Raw genomic sequence first — 17,844 nt, forward strand, 5'->3', positions numbered from 1 at the left:
AGTACAAAACGATCCACGGACCGGTCCCGGTCCGGGGCTCGGTGGTTGGGGACTACTGGTCTACAACACAGTCCTTTCAGCAGTTCCAAGAAGGCTTCACACCCAGGGGTGGGTTTCTACCAGTTCTGTCCACCTCTGTAGAACCGGTAGCTCTGAAGAGCAGCAGACGTAGAACTGCTGATGTTTTTGACCACCCGCCCACCCGGGTTCTTATTTCCTGATCTTTATTTCCTGATTTTTCAACTTCAGCTGCCGAACAAGGCACAGCTGCAGTTAGAAAAGCAAGAAAAGAGGGCTGTTTCAAAGGCTGCTTCTCTGCAGGCAGCTGCTGCTGACGATTTACAGGCACACGGCTCACAGCCTGCAGGGAAGCTCGTAAATCCCGAACCAGTAGTTAACCCTGTCATATCCTACCCCTGTCCACACCCATTTGCAGATGACCCAGAGGACACAGATAAACCTCCAGGTGGCCTCAACGATTCCCTAATTAAAAATGCAAATGACCAGCTGTCTGCAAGGAGTATAAATCCTTCCATTCCCCACCATCCAATCAGAACTGAAGAAGCTTCTTGGATTAGAAGCGAAACATCTTCAAAGAAAAATCAGAAAGTCCAGCTGCCTCTTCAAAAAAACCAACACCTTTGAGGTAACCGTGACCTCAATAGTCCCCTCTCTCTGTTTTCCATCTAACCATTCTCTCCAAACGCCTCAGACCTCCATTACACTTAACGCAACAAGAAGTTGAGATTCTAGGCTTAGACAACCTTGAACTACGCCAGCTAAGATTGGACTTAAGCATAATACACTGCTCAAAAAAATAAAGGGAACATTTAAACAACACAATGTAACTCCAAGTCAATCACACTTCTGTGAAGTCAAACTGTCCACTCAGGTAGCAACACTGATTGACAATCAATTTCACATGCTGTTGTGCAAATGGAATAGACAACAGGTGGAAAGCATAGGCAGTTAGTAAGACATCCCCAATAAAGGAGTGGTTCTGCAGGTGGTGACCACAGACTACTTCTCAGTTCCTTTGCTTTCTGGCTGATGGTTTGGTCACTTTTGAATGCTGGCGGTGCTTTCACTCTAGTGGTAGCATGAGACGGAGTCTACAACCCACACAAGTGGCTCAGGTAGTGCAGCTCATCCAGGATGGCACATCAATGCGAGCTGTGGCAAGAAGGTTTGCTGTGTCTGTCAGCATAGTGTCCAGAGCATGGAGGCGCTACCAGGAGACAGGCCAGTACATCAAGAGACATGGAGGAGGCCATAGGAGGGCAACAACCCAGCACTACGACCGCTACCTCTGCCTTTGTGCAAGGAGGGACAGGAGGAGCACTGCCAGAGCCTTGCAAAATGACCTCCAGCGGGCCACAAATGTGCATGTGGCTGCTCAAATGGTCAGAAACAGACTCCATGAGGGTGGTATGAGGGCCCGACGTCCACAGGTGGGGGTTGTGTTTACAGCCCAACACCGTGCAGGACGTTTGACATTTGCCAGAGAACACCAAGATTGGCAAATTCGCCACTGGCGCCCTGTGCTCTTCAGATGAAAGCAGGTTCACACTGAGCACATTTGACAGACGTGACAGGGTCTGGAGACACCGTGGAGAACGTTCTGCTGCCTGCAACATCCTCCAGCATGACCAGTTTGGCAGTGGATCAGTAATGGTGTGGGGTGGCATTTCTTTAGGGGGCCGCACAGCCCTCCATGTGCTCGCCAGAGGTAGCCTGACTGCCATTAGGTACCGAGATGAGATCCTCAGACCTCTTGTGAAACCATATGCTGGTGCAGTTGGCCCTGGGTTCCTCCTAATGCAAGACAATGCTAGACCTCATGTGGCTGGAGTGTGTCAGCAGTTCCTGCACGACAAAGGCATTGATGCTATGGACTGGCCCACCCGTTCCCCAGACCTGAATCCAATTGAGCACATCTGGGACATCATGTCTCACTCCATCCACCAATGCCACGTTGCACCACACTGTCCAGGAGTTGGGGGATGCTTTAGTCCAGGTGTGAGAGGAGATCCCTCAGGAGACCATCCGCCACCTCATCAGGACCATGCCCAGGCGTCGTAGGGAGGTCATACAGGCACGTGGAGGCCACACACACTACTGAGCCTCATTTTGACTTGTTTTGAGGACATTACATCAAAGCTGGATCAGCCTGTAGTGTTTTTTTCCACTTTAATTTTGAGTGTAACTCTAAATCCAGACCTCCATGGGTTGCTAAATTTGATTTCCATTGATTTTTGTGTGATTTTGTTGTCAGCACATTCAACTATGTAATGAACGAAGTATTTCATAGGAATATTTCATTCATTCAGATCTAAGATGTCTTATTTTTGTGTTCCCTTTATTTTTTTGAGCAGTGTACATAAACTCCTATGTTACAACGTCTTACCAGTTAATGAATATTTCAACTTTAACCACAACAACACAAGAGCACATAACAGATATAAACTTAATGTAAACCACTCCAAACTCGATTGCAGGAAGTACGATTCCTGCAACACAGTGGTCAATGTCTGGAACTCACTACCTGACTCTGTTGTCACCTGCTCAAACTAATTTACTCATTTACTCTCAAATTAACCTCTATTGACCTCACCCCATTCCTAAGAGGTCTGTAAGGGGCATGCATAAGCGCACAATCGTGCCTACCGTCCCTGTCCTATTGTCCCCAATTATTAGTTCCTATTTCTTGTGGTTAAACTTATGTTTATTCTTCTTTCTATTGTATTGTAACCTTTTGACCAAATAAATAAATAAAGGAAGGAAGGAAGGAAGGAAGAAAGAAAGAAAGAAAGAAAGAAAGAAAGAAAGAAAGAAAGAAAGAAAGAAAGAAAGAAAGAAAGAAAGAAAGAAAGAAAGAAAGAAAGTTCGGCGCTTAGAGCAGCTTCTTCTCGCCCGGGCGCCTGGAGGGGAGGGGGCGTGGTCGCCTGGGGTGGGTGGGGGGGCGGCTTTCTTGTCGCTCTCCGCCGCCGTCTCCCTCAGATGGCTGCTTTGGCGCGAGTCGTCGCAACCGCTTCCCCCGCTCCTCTGGGATACCGCAGCATGACCGCCGGAAGCCGGGCTCGGTGGCTCTCGCTGGTGGCCCTTTGCTGGGCTCTGGCGTCGAGGGGCGCGACCGGCTCGGCTTGCGCTCCGTGCAAGCCGGACCTCTGCGCGTTTGTGCAGTGCGCCGTGCCGGAGCTGACGGCCCGGGACGAGTGCGGCTGCTGCGAGCGTTGCCTCGGCGCGGAGGGGGAACGCTGTGGTGGGACGCGGGGCGCTCGCTGTGGCCCTGGGTTGGTGTGCGTGAGCCAACGCCAGGCAGAAGCGCCCGAAGTCGACGCCGACGCCGAAGAGGGAACCGGCCGTTGCGTCTGCAAGGAGGACGGCGCCGTCTGCGGCTCCGACGGCCGGTCCTACGGTAGCGTGTGCGCTCTGCACCTGCACAGCTGGCGCGCGGTCCTCGACGGCCGCGAGCGCGTCCGGAAGGCCCACGACGGCGAGTGCAAACTTGGTGAGCCGCGCGGCGCGGGTGGGGTGGGATAGGGTGGGGTGGGGGTGGGGGAAAGCCGAGAGAGCGGTCGCCACAAAACACCCGTGGCTTGCTTCCTCTCGTTCCCGACAGCCCCAACTTTCCAAACCTTGCACTCTTTTGATGTTTTAATCGGAGAGAGAAATGCATGTCAGTCTGAATTGGAGCAATAAGTTGTTCTTTATATTCACACATGCGCTCGCACACAAACACACACACACACACACACTCACACTCACACACACACACACACACAAAATCAAGGTAAAAACTTGAACGTTTGCAGTAACATGTTTGCAGTAACCGTAGTCTTAGGCACTGTTTTTAAGACTTTATATACTATTGTATCTATTAAGACTGTTGTCACTTTATAAGAGCCTGCAATTATAGCATAGCTTTTGAGTGTGTGTGTGTGTGTGTACACATGCATTCATACATGTATGTATGTATGTATGTATGTATGTACTGGGATATCTGTCTTATCTATCTACAACATCTGCCTACCTACTTATCTATCTATCATCTATCTATCTATCCATCCATCCATCCATCCATCCATCTATCCATCTAGCTACACACATATACACACACAGGGTGGAGGGGAGAGAGAGAGAAGGACATAAATAATTATCCTGTTTCATTCAGGTAAAGCGACAATATACAAAATACAGACAATACATGAAATACAATGGGGAAAAGAAATCAAGGGGAATTCTAAAAGTAGGACATTAAACTTCTCAGGAACTTGCCTATCCTGACAACTGTTCTTACTTCCATCCTAATCCTATGTTGCCTTCGGTTCCTTGCACCTTTCTCCAGCGTAATATATGATCTCTTCAAAGCGGGTAGCATCCAGGAAGGAAATACCAATGAATTCAAGTTGGGGAATTGAGAATTTGGACTATTAAATGGTCCATAAATATGAACACGGACCTCATATGGCTATTGACACTCCGACAACCTGAATGCAAGCACACTTGTAATCCTGGACTCCCTGGTTTCATGCAACACTCATAATTTAGTCAAATTAACTCGTGTTCTGGGTTCAGAAAACGTGGGTTGTGCTTCCACTACAAGTTCAAGCACACATTCCCATTCCACAGGCACTACTGTTACAGTAGCTCAGAAGTCATCTTATGCCACTATAACATCTAGGCGCAAACTTTTCCTAACAACTTTCCATAAACATAGCCAGATAGGGTATTATAGAAAGAGTGTTCCATTCACCCAAACTCACCAGCCTGGGATTTTATGTGACATGTTGGGGGCTTGGATTAAGAAGACTTAGATTCACACCCCCTTCCACCTCTAAAAGTCATTAGATGGCCCTCAGCCAACGGATTCTCTTTCAGCTTAACTCACATGTTTGTCACAAGGTGGGAAAGGAAGAAGCGGGGGATGATCGTGTGTAGTGGGCATAGGGACAGGTGGAAGAACTGCTGCCACGGTCAGACCAGTGAAGCCAGGAAAGTAATTTGAGAAAACTTCTCAGACAACCCCCTCTCTAATTCACAGGAAGATAAAGTGAGATAGTGGAGGGAACATTTAGACTTGCAAGATACTGTTCCAATAATAGTAGTTTTATATGGCATCGAATTTTTCATCTGGTCTATTTATAAAGCCGATGTGTGTGTGCTATTCCAACAAACATAATAAATAATTGTTTAAATGGGGCCACTGTTGCCTATTATTGTATTATTACATGCATCTTCTCAGCTGTCTATTTAAATGGTAATAAAAGTACGTGCAAAGGAGAGGGGAACACATTTCTCTGTTAGTAAGTACTTCATTATATCTTAACCCAAGGGCACTAATTTACACACATATAATCAGTGGGGTAACATTTAATGGCCCCCTTTGGGAACCAGGCTGGGCGTAACAGCTGTTCTCTTTCTATTTGTAATCAGGCCTGTTCCTTTTACTTTGGTGTGTGTGTGTGTGTGTGTGTGTGTGTGTAAATGCAAATATATAAGCATTTCAATAATACATTGCATTTCCTTTCTTTCTTTTTTAGTTTTATTCGTGCAGTGTAACACATTACTATTTTAGAAATAAGTCCCCTTATTTCAAATCTCTGTGGTATGACTAGAAATGCCCAGCCATGTTTTGGATATTCACTCTGCTATTTAATGTAACGCTGCCCAACTGGAGGGTCGAAGTCTTTGGATACATGTGAATAAAATCACTGTATTCATGATTTGTAGCCCTTTCTTTTAAACAAAAGCCAAGCTTTTCCCCATCCCGCTGAACTTCATTCAATCTTGCTTAAGAGAGGACTGGGAGAAGTGGGAACCTTACTCCAGACAGGGCCCTTTCAAAAGGGCCTGTGTCTCCTATAAGCTGCTCCCTCCCAAGGGCCAGCCAGCTTTATAATGTTCTGACTACTGTGTGTGTGTGTGTGTGGGGAGGGAATGACAGATCTCTTTTTGTATCACCAGCAGTGCTTTTCATACCCCTTAATCCTCTTTCTGACTCAACCAGTCTGAGATTAGTTTGAAATTTGCTCATTTCACTTATGGTTACAGGTTACATTTCCATGAATTCTATACACACATTTCTGTGGACGAGTAGATTTTAGAAACCCCTTTGATTTTAAAGGGAAGAGAAAGGGGGATTTAAAAAAAAATAATCCAAACAGAAACAAGCAATAATCACAAAAGTCCAAAAAGTCCAAAAAATAGTATAAAATATTTAAATAGCGGAGGCTGGGGTGGGGTTACTATAATGCTTTTTCCTCTAATGTTTTTGTGCTAATTTTGTTTTGCCTTTTTTCAAACTTAACAAAATTTGTTTATAACATTTTCATTTCAACCTTTGCTCAAGTGTAAATTTATTTTATGTGTGTATGTGCATTGTTATCCCTGATTTTTGATTGTTTTACCTAATTAATATAAAAATAAAATCAGGAGGGGGGGGGTAATGAAATGTTCTTCCAATTGTAGCTTAGGTAAAAGAGCTACCAAGTAGTCTTACTTATTTATCCAATTTTTATCCTTCCTTTTTAAACAACTTGCCCTGTTCACAGAAACAATTAACACAGTCGGCCAATCACCCAATCAGATCTTCTAAGCAGTGGTTTTTGGTAGACAAAGTACAACAAGAGTCATCATTTGGGGAATATGTAGTTCCTGCCCACTTTCTTTAGCAAGTTGTGTCCCATATTCATATTCCCACAAATAAGGTACAGTATTTAACAAGTAACAATGGGAAGAGAATGGGGAAAATGGTTTTATATTACATAGCAGGGGTGTCTGTTGTATATGACCAAATATGGCCAAGGGGTGGAGTCAGCTAATAGACTCCACTCATTGGCCCAGCCGCTGGCAGGAAAAACGAAGTCCCGTCAGTGGCTGAAGCTTTGGACAGCACCAACTATAAAAGCCGGCGCCTGCCACGGCTGAGCGGCTTTTTCCTAGACTAAAAGAAATAAAGGTTGTTTACCAGTTCCCCGCATCCTGCCTCTCCTTTACCACGTGGACCCTTTGAACACTTATTTATCCACTTATACCACGTGGACCCTTTGAACACTTATTTAAATAAGTTATAACATTCAGAACAAACTCGGGCACATGCTTCCCTTGTTCAAGGATCTACGGGGGTGTCAAAATGGTGGCCTGCAGGTCAGATGTGTCACACGTAGGCCACGCTCACCCCAGTTCCATGAAGGGGAAAAACATCAAGAAACATCACGTGACAGCAACGTGACGTGGCGAGCTTGACACCCGTGATCTAGAAGGAGGAGGAGAAGACATCACAATCAGACTTAAAAGAGTCTGTTATTGTAACCAATCTCAGTAAAAGTAGTTTTAACCTTCCTGTGGAATTGATTTCCTGATCTGAGCTATCTAGTGGGGTTGACACATCCTAGCCTCCATCCTTTTTTTCATTCAAGGCAGGGGAACTGGAAGAAAAAAAAAACCAGCAAAGCACAGCTCCCTTGATGCCATTCCTCTGATCCCATGGATAAACCAGTTACTAGTATCAAAGGAGAAATTCTACACTTCTTTAGTCTCTCTGTTCCTGCTATGAACAAAATCGCTACTCTGCTTCACAGCCAAGGAACAACAGGGATTGGAAGTGTGGTTTGTATTTCCTTAAGATGGCTCAATGTTCTGCTGGAACCTGCACTATGTATTAGTGTTGTTTTGCAGAAAAAACTCAGAAATTGTTTTAAGCTGAATCTAACTGTCATGGTGTTAGTGAGCTGGGTCAGTTGATCCCTTTTTGATGTTTCACTAATACATGAACAATATATTGTCTGCAATGCCACCACCTCTCTTCTAAAGAGCATTGTTATAAGGTTATTTTGGGACTGCAAAATAATCTGGATCCCCAGTAGCAAAGAGACAAAGAAAACGAACTCTTCGCAACTATATAATTGTTATCTGATATTCCTATATTCTACCTGGCTTCTGGATCATCTACATCTGCCGTAAGAGACGCTTGCCATTCTGTTTTCCACAGTGTAAAACTGACAAAGGCTGTTAAAGAACTGAAGCTGTGTTTGGTCTATGTTGCTTTCAGAGATTGTACCAAGGAGGATCTCAATTCACATGAGGATCTTTAAAAAGAGGCTATTTTCTGAATAAAGTCTGTATCTTATATAAAAGGCACATTTCCCCATTAGTAACTAGTGACATCTTCTAAGTCGGTCAATGTTGAGGCAATAACACAGCTATGCAGATTACTGTTACATCAGGACAGAAAAGGTTAGGATGGCTGTAGAACAAAGGTGTCAAACTCAATTTCATTGAGGGCTGCATCAGGGTTGTGTTTGAACTCAGGGCGGGGGCAGCTTGATGTCTCTTATGTGAGGGCACCTGCAGTGGCAAAGTGCTAAGGCAGGACTTCCCTCAGACCCACCCTCCCTCATTATAATCTCCTTCCTTCCTTCCTTATCTTCTTCCTTCCCCTCTTTCCTTATTTTGCTTCCTCGCTCTCTTCCCATCTTCCCTTTTTTTGTCTTTCCTCTTTCCCTTTCTCCTTTCCTGTCCCTTCTTAGTTGCTCAAATGCAAAAGGGGAAACATTTCTCCTTTTGTTTTGTTTTGCTTTTAGTTTGTTTTGCGAGCCTCTGCCAGCAAAAATGGAGCTCGGGTGGCTGCATGCGGTCCTCCCGAGCTCCATTTTTACTGACAGAGGCACCGCGGGCCAGTCCTTTGTTGTTTCCAGGGCAGCCCTGCGGGGCTGTGTCTAAGCACCCTGTGAGCCGGATCGGCCCGCAGGCCTTGAGTTTGACACCCCTGCTGTAGAAGGTACTGTGAGTCACAAGTCGGGATCCTGCCTAGGTAGACATAAAGCAGTTCCATGTGAACTGTTTTCTTCCCAGTCCTTAAAAGCAATTTAAAGCCAATCCCAGTCATCTTCACTTCTGCAGATGTTAATGCTAAGAACATACACAGAATATCACAAGCACCTCATTATTCCTTCCAGCTAATTGAGGGGATGGAGGGTGGGGATAGCATTTCATCAGTGCCCTGGCTCTTGAACTACCACAGCTCGAGCCATTACAAAAGTTGTATTGTCCCTACCACCATTCAGAAGTGATAGAAATAAATTGCTAATGCATATATTCATCTCCAGTTCCTATTGTGTGGATTTGTCGGGTCACTTCCCTCCCCACCGCCAAATTTGAACAATTACTACAAGATGGTTTCATCCATCTGCCAAAAGCCATTGCTTCACTTTTCTTTTCAGAACCAGGGTTAGCTCTGAATCCAGGAGGAATATAGGATCCGCATTTTGGCAGCCAGATGTTTTTCAAAACAGCTCATGTAATGGTTGTTTGCTGCAGTGGCAAAAGTAAGTGAACAAAGCCGGAATCATAATAATACTCCAGGCAAAAGGCAAAATCATCAAGGATTCTGTTTCCCCCTCGCTTCAATGCTGGACGAGGCAGATGTTTTTTTTCTCAAGGATAGTTTTAAAACCAGGTCACTCAAGATATGTTCAGATTGAAGGTGTAACAAGGAGAGAATTAGGGTTGCCTTCGTAAATACCTTAGGAGTTGTGGCCCATTTGCTTCTGGCTTTGGGCTGAGTCTTCACTTCCTTTCAAACACACACACACCCGATGCTAGATGACAAACTGACTTCCTCAATTTGGAAATTAATAATTTCAAACATCATAAATATTATTTGTATGAACCTGTCCATATCTGAACCTTTGGTAATTATCTTTTGACATACAGAGAGCCTCTCCCAAAAATGAAACCGAGGAAAAAGCTCATTGCTCAAAATACAGGTAGTCCTTGACTTACGACCACAATTGACCCCAAAATTTATGTTGATAAATGAGACATGTATTAAGTGAGCTTTGCTCATTTTACAAATTTTCTTGCCACAGTTGTTAAGTAAACCACTTACACTTGTTCAATTAGTAATACGGTTGTTGAAAAATGGTCATAAGTCACTTTTTTTAGTGATGTAACTTTGGTCACTAAAAGAACAGTTGTAAGTCGAGGACTAACTGTACTGGCTTTTAGACATGAGGTTTTTAAATGACAGTGCAGCACTTTGGACTTGAAGACGAAAGAAATGCTTCAGAGCAAACAGAATAATCCACATTGTCCTTGTCCACAAGTCTTCAAAGCAGCTGCATCTTTTTCTGGCACCCTACAGCTATTTTCTGTAGTTGTGATGTAATCCTGGAAAAAAGTATGTGCTCCTGCATGTCCCTAAACCCTTTGGTTTTAAAATCTGAAATATTGGACAACTCTACCATTTATTTGAGGGTTTTTTTAAAAAAAAACAATCATAAAAACCTTAAAATGCGATTCATAAACTCAAAAGTAAAAATACAAAAAAATAAGAATGAAGTCAGAGTTTCTCAAATAGAATTTAATTAGCTTAGAAGGCAGGTGGAACAATGAAAAGTTGGGGGGTGTTTTAAAATCATTTTTAAAGCAGACATTTATTACTGCTGCACATTCTTTTCTAAACTGGCCTTAAAATAGTTCAAAGACTATTCTGGAGCTTTGCAGGTGATTGTAGTTTGCTTCATGCTATAAATGTTACATATAGAATTTATATATAAAGAGCAGCTTAGTAGTACTATGGCCTCAATATGTTCTGATGCAAAATTAAATCATTGTCTTCTGATTTAAGCATCTGATTTCCCAACACAAAAATGAAGGGAGCAAAAACAATTCAACAGAACAATCCTAGCAAATGTAGACACCTTTCTATGACTTCACTGCAGGGTGAGACTGATTGCAAGTCATCAGAGCAGGGCAAACACTGGGGACAGTTTTATATTTATATGTAATGTTTTGGATTTGATTGCAAGATTTAGCAAGTGCAAGAGCATAAACAGAGCACTTGTTGGAGACTCATTAAAGCAGCCACACCTGTCTGTATCCAGGATGGAACAGGTGTGCAGGTGTCAGAGACCATTCATCATATACTGAATCATCCCTAGCAAGTAAATTGGACTATCAACCTGAGACTTAGAGCACTGAAGAAACTTTATCTTTTTTTATTAGTCATAAATCCTGGCACGAAACAGGTGAAGGAAGCATTCAACAATGGTGTAATATGGGGATACTGAGGCTGAAAAAAAGGAAGATTAAGCAAAGAGTGGACTTTCCTGTGAGGAACAAAACAGGTAGGGAGTGAAATCCTGAAAGAGAAGGGACAAAACCAGAGGTGGTATTCAGCAGGTTCTGACCAAGTTCTGGAGAACCAGTAGCGGAAATTTTGAGTAGTTCGGAGAACCAGCAAATCCCACCTCTGACTGGAGATTTTACAGTCTCCTTCCCCTGCCACGGCCACCAAGCCACGCCCACAGAACCAGTAGTAAAAAAATTGAATCCCACCACTGGACAAAATGCTTTTCATCTGTTTCCAGAGTCTGCTTTGGAGTAGAGGGCAAATTTGACCCTCGCTTTCCTATTTAAATGTAGTGTGTGGCAGTTAAGTGTGTGATTATGCTTATACTGTACAAAGATTTTTTTCTAGGTATATCCAAGCATGAGCACTTGAGAGTCATGACATTAGCATGCTTGAAATGATGTCCTTGAAGTCTCTCATTCCTCCTCCTGAAGATTAGAGTTGAATTTTCTACTAGTCGCTTGGAATGTTGTGGCTGTCAAAAAGTATCACTGTTCATATGGCATTTACATAACCCTTCTGGGATTTAAAGTTCCTATTCCAAGCTCATTTAAACTTTAGCCAGTTTTAAAATATTTTGTTCAAAGTGGCTTCTTCCTTCCTTCTAGTATCCTAGAAACAATATCTGTGATATTGAGACAATATCTATGGGGGCCTGTGAAAATCTGTAAGGTGTTAATATTAATACAGAAGTGTGGAGGGTTGTTTGTGAGAGGCACACACAATTGACACCCAGACAGTTCTATTGCCCAAAGTAGCCTGATGACTCCAGATCTGTTAGATTACAACTCTCATCCATTTCTGATTGAAGAATGTGAATATTGCAGTTTTACATATCTGGAAAGATCAACGGATGACATAGCTTCTATAGATTAGACCAGGGGTATCAAACTCAATTTCATTGAGGGCCACATCAGGATTGTGTTTGACCTCAGGGGGCCGGTGTGTGTGTAGCATGGGGGGGCTGTGGCCAGCTTGACATTTGTTTTCGGCTGTGACAGCCTCCAGCAGCCCTCTGTCAACAAAAATAGAACTGGAGGAACCACGCTTGGCACTCCCAAGTTCCATTTTCACTGCCAGAGACACTGTGAGGCAGTCCTTTGAAGTTTCCAGGACAGCCCTGTGGGCCAGATCTAAGCACCTCATGGGCCAGATCTGGCCCCAAGGCCTTGAGTTTGACACCCCTGGATTAGACTGTAATGCTGAAGAAAAGAAACAGGTTTACAAAAATATATTTTAGAAGAATGAATGACCACTTGCAGCAATTCTAATTAACAATTTAGTGCAGCGATTCCCAAAACATTTTATTGGTTACCCAAAGCTGCTTATCAGAAAATCTGACTGAACTTCAGCGACCTGTCCTAGGTCCTTTAGAACGTTATAACTTTTAACATTGCTGAATGAATGGTCATAACATGAGGATACTATTGTGCCATAGTAACAATATCATTGAATGATCTTTTTGTCATTTGGTAATTTCATTGGTTTTCATCTTATTATTAGAATCTGACATTGGGAGATTTTTAAAAATATATTTTAGTGAACGTGGCAATCATTATGTCAATTTATTTGTCTCTGTTGTGGTGAGTAGTGAGTTTGTATGTCATTACCCAAAGAAAAAACACTTTTACCCAATTTTGGGCAATTTCCCAGGTTTGGTAAGCACCAATTTAATAGGCTTTTCTTTCTTTTATGTATGTATTCCAGAATTCTTGTTCCCATGAGTATTTTCAAAGCTTTTTTATTATTATTCTGAGAACATGTATATGCAAATTCAGAAATCTTATTATCCAAGCTTTTTTCTCATGCTCAGTTCATCTTGGAAACTGGCATGGTGTGAAATGAACATATTAATATGTAACGTATGTTTCATAGGTTGTATAGATCTTTACAGGAATGAGACAAGCAATGGAATAGTGCCCTACTGATTTATGAGCTTCTTGATGGTCAATTTTCCCCCTTATTATGAACTATTTCTATAATAGCAGAGACACCAGCGGATGGCATGGTTACCAGTCTCTCTTTAGTCTGGTGAAGATGAGCATCCGTTTGTTTATTTATATCTACTAAAGGAACTCAGCTATATTTACATTCTGATGGTGACCGTAGCTAGTAATACGATATGCAGTGCCCAAAGTACAAAAATAGAGAAGCGGAAATTATAACGGGAAGGTGTCAGATTCTGTGCAGAGCTAAAACTGAATGATGAAATGATAGCTCACTGTAGAATTATGAGTCAGTAGGTGAATACATGGATCAGGAAATAAGTTTTGTTTCAAATCCAGAAAAAAACACATCATAATCCCAAAATTTTTCTGAATGATTCCAAATGGTGGCTTGAAACGAAACCTGGAGCATTACAGGTAGTCCTCGACTTACGACCTCAATCGAATCCAAAATTTATGTTGCTAAATGAGACATTTAAGTGAGATTTGCCCCATTTCATGAACTTTCTTGCCACAGTTGTCAAGTGGATCGCTGCAGCTGTTAAGTTAGCCACATGGGTTGTTTAGCGAATCTGGCTCCCCCGTTGACTTTGCTTTTTGGAAGGTTGCAAAAGATAATCTCAGGACATTGCAACCATCATAAATATGAGTCGGATGCCAAGCATCTGAATTTTGATTGTGTGAACACGGGCATGCTACAACAGTTGGATGTGTGAAAAATGGTCATAACTCACGTTTTTCAGTGCCATTGTAACTTCCAACGGACACTAAATGAACCATTGTAAATTGAGCTCTACCTGTAGTTATTCCAACCTTCAGATGAAACAATTGTGGCGGACATTCTGGAGTGAGTTGGGCAGGGTGATGAGCACCGTCCATTCTCTCCCCTCTTTCAGAAACTGTGATGTCATCATTGCTTCCTTCAGGTGATTCTTCTTTGATGGTCTCAGCAGCATGCAATGCATCATTTTTCACTAATCTGCCCCTGATTTACACAATATCTCTTCTGCAAAAATCAAAGGTGCACGTACAAATTAGATGAAACCTGGCTCAGTAGCAGTAACTACGAGAGAGATCTTGGAGTCCTTGTGGATAATCGCTTTAATATGAGCTAGCAGCCAAAAAGCCATTGCAATCCTAGGTTGCATTAACAGAGGGATAAAATCAAGATCACCTGAAGTATTAATACCGCTTTGTAAAGGCTTAGTAAGATGTAGAGACTCTGGAAAGAGTGCAGAAAAGAGCAACGTTCCAGTATTTGAGGGACTGCTACAAAGAAGTGGGGAGGGTCAACCTATTTTCCAAAGCACCAGAAGGCAAGGCAAGAAACAATGGATGGAAACTAATCAAGGAGAGAAGGAACCTAGACTTAAGGAGAAACTTCCTAACACTGAAAACAATTAACCAGTAGATCGGTTTGCCTGTAGAAGTTGTAAGTGCTCCATCACTGAAGGCTTTTAAGAAGATACTGAACAGCCACTTGTCTGGAATGGTATAGAATGGCCTCCTGCTTGAGCAGGGGGTTGGAGTAGAAGACCTTCCAATTCTGTTATTCTGTTGTTATTACCTTCCATTTCCTTCCCCTAGCTATTGCCCTATCTTAGCACAGCATATCCAAGGACCACCTGCCGTTGATTTCTCCAGTGCCTTCTCTTACCCACAGCTTTTTCCTATATGTATCTACCCCCCTCCAAAAAGAATTTTCCAGAAAACAACCAAATTTTGGTCTGTATCTGTGAGGGGGGGGGGGAGACTTTGTTCTGTATTCAGAGCACACCCCAGAGCACATTTGGACACAAAATCCTCCTAACCAATTACTCAGTAAATGAAATGATTTTGCAAGTAACTATTATATTTTCAAATATATGTGCCATTTTGCCTGAAATCCAGAGGCAATCCTTTTTGGTATAACCAAATATGTTATTTGAAACCATCGTATTAACCAAGGAGGAAATATGAAGATAAATCCTACGTGTCAAATAACTGAAAATAATTGCATTATTCCCTGAAATCTGAGATGGTATCGGAAAGATTTAATGAAAGAGAGTGTGTAAGATTACTATGCTCTAGGTCCTAGGATGTAAAATGGTCCCGTAACTATTATTAGAGAGAAAGGAAAAGCTGAATAAGATGATGCCACATAATCTTTTTCTAACTAAAATGTATCTATAGAGCCGTGATGGCAAACCTATGGCATGCGTGCCACAAGTGACACGCAGAGCTATTTGTGCTGGCACGCAAGCCACAGGCAAGCTTACGTCACTGCGCATGCCCGCGCCTTACAGCTGATTTTTTTCCAGTTGGTTTGAGGCCTTTTTCGGCCTCCCTCCCAGAGGCTTGGAAAAAGCCTCTGCAAGGCTTCTCGGGCCGAATTATAGGTCCGTTTCATCACTTCCTGTAATACCGGAAGTGATGAAACTGGCCTATAATTCAGCCCGAGAAGCCTTGCAGAGGCTTTTTCCAAGCCTCTGGGAGGCCAAAAAAGGCCTCAAACCAGTCAAAAAATCAGCTGTGAGGCACAGTGCAGGTAAAGGGGTGGGGGTGGGGATTGCGTGTGCATGCACAGGGGGTGTGGGGCGGGGGGCTGCGCATTGCATTCTGGGTGCTGGCACACGAGTACGGGCATGCTGGTACGCTTGCAATTTTTGGCACAGGAGCCCAAAAAGGTTAGCCACCACTGCTATAGAGGATGGGGAAGACATAAGAACACTGGGTTCAACAGCAATAAGAGTATTTCCCAGGAGAGTTTCATGCAAAGTTATAGTATTAGATTGTCTTAGCTGAATGTGAAGATTTTCAGGTATTTATTCGAAATATTATTATTATGGTTCATCACATGGTCAATCAGATGTTCAGACTGGATTTGACATTTTTGTCTGCCTATCAAGTCCTTTCCAAGGACCTCAGATAGGTAGGTGTTGATGTTAGTGCTTAAGGGTATTGTGGCAGGATGTAAGATTATTATTATTTGTTAAATTTATTTGCTATTTCCTATCTCGCTGTGGGGCTTGTCTAGGTGGCTTATAAGAGTAAAAGAGTAAAAGCAAAAAGAAGTGTAAACATAACAATAACAAAACAGTGAAACAATTAAATAATGAAAGTAATGACAGCTTAAACAATGGGCGGGGTGGGTGTGCAGAGAATGCAGAGAGGGAGGTGAGATTGGCTATCAATGTAGTAGCCACCTCCAGTGTGGTACTTCCCCAAAATACCTGTTTCTGAAAGCATCTGTCAAAATTCTCCAGCAAATGCTCTATAATTTTATTTGTAACGTTTGTAAGGCTTTTGTTGCAATAGCTGTACCTGTCTTTCTTTTCAACCATCTTTGGGGGGGAAGGCAGGAAAATTCTTTCTAGCAATCCAGTAAGATTGCTAGATTTTAAAAACCAGAGAGAGAGAGATGACTGACAACACTTCAGTGAAGGAATCAAAGCTTTGTCTGGATTAGTCTTGCAGGGTCTGCTTTTGGTCCCAGGTGTATTCTGTTGCTTTTGAAATTGTTGGATCTCATGCTTTCTACTCTTGTCCTGGCTTTGTCATCTGCATTTGCCTGAAAAACTGAAGCTTCTGTAAGCAGACTTAATGATGTCCTAATGAGCAAAAACACATCAGGAGCCAGTCAAAGAAATGAGAATTCTTTTGAAGTATGGGACTTTTCCAAAATCTTTGTACCCATGCCACTCCAGTCAATCAGTTCTTGAATTGCAGAGCTATATTTCATAAACTCGTTTCTATGAACTTATTTTTCTCCTGGGAGCCGTTCGGATCATCCAGAGAGTGGGAGGTGCTTCAGTCTGCGTCGTTGTAGGCTGAGCTTAATTACTGAGGATTGCTCCGCCCTTCACCACGTGGCTGCCTTGCAATCCCCAGTTTACGCTCAGCCTTCGTCAGATTAGGCTGTGTATCTCCCACTCTTTGGCCGATTCAAGTTCCTTTTTAACAGCTATAGAAAAGAAAAAAAAAAAAGAATTTTCCCTTCAGGTTTGCCTTGCGTTTCGGTTCTCCTTAGCCTCTGCGCAATTGGGGTGGCTATAGCAGGGGAGCGCGTTCTTCGCCCCCAGGGGGGATAGGGAGCGGGCGGCTTTCGCGCTCCGGCGCCAATCCCCCCCCCCCTTCCAATTCGGCTCCTTTCCTGCCGCCTTTTCGCGCCGCTATTGTAGCGGCTCCACTCGATCGCTCTGATAAGCGCAGCTGGTGATCCCCCCCACCGCGAACGCCGATCGCCCCAAAAAGGGGCGAAAAATTGTCTCGCTGTCTCTCTCGGCCTCCAGGTTTGCCGGAGAGGCTTAGTCTTGCCCTGAGCGGCCCGTTTTTAAAGGGATCGTGGGCGGCCGCCATTTTGGGCGCCGCCACGTTTTCGGGCGCTTTGTAACAGGCCTCTGCGACTGCGAAGAAACTAGTCTTCTAATCATAGGCCTCCCAGCCTGTGAGAACTTACTGCATTCTTAGACATTGGCAAATTGTTGGCTTTCCGCAGCAGCTCAGGGCAGGGAATTGCAGCCTATCCCTCCCGGTGGTTGCCTGGGAGCTCCAGCTGCCAGAGGCCTCACTTCAGCCTCAGGCGTTCATTTGGACAATTGGAGAATTTAACACCGTATCTGGGGTCACTCCCTCCTGGGAGCGCTGAACAGGTCCCGGTTTATTTCTTGTCAAAAAGTATTATTATTAAAAAGAATAATAATGATAATGATAATGATAATGATAATGATAATGATTGATAATGATAATGATAATGATAATGATGATAATGATGATAATGAT

At 43.2% G+C, this 17,844-nt stretch overlaps 1 protein-coding gene across 1 annotated transcript in view; it reads left to right on the top strand.

Annotated features, from left to right (window-relative positions):
• The first annotated feature begins 2,963 nt into the window (after window positions 1-2,963).
• Window positions 2,964-17,844, top strand: part of IGFBPL1 (insulin like growth factor binding protein like 1) — a 46,230-nt gene continuing 31,349 nt past the window's right edge. Inside the window, exon 1 of the mRNA XM_026672941.2 lies at window positions 2,964-3,511. Within this exon, the coding sequence (XP_026528726.2) occupies window positions 3,001-3,511 (511 nt within the window). The 5' untranslated portion in view covers window positions 2,964-3,000. The remainder of the gene's footprint in view (window positions 3,512-17,844) is intronic.

The sequence above is a fragment of the Notechis scutatus genome, chromosome 2, assembly GCF_049901735.1.
Source record: "Notechis scutatus isolate UNSWTSFEM ecotype Mainland chromosome 2, rNotScu1.2, whole genome shotgun sequence".
NCBI lineage: Eukaryota > Metazoa > Chordata > Lepidosauria > Squamata > Elapidae > Notechis > Notechis scutatus.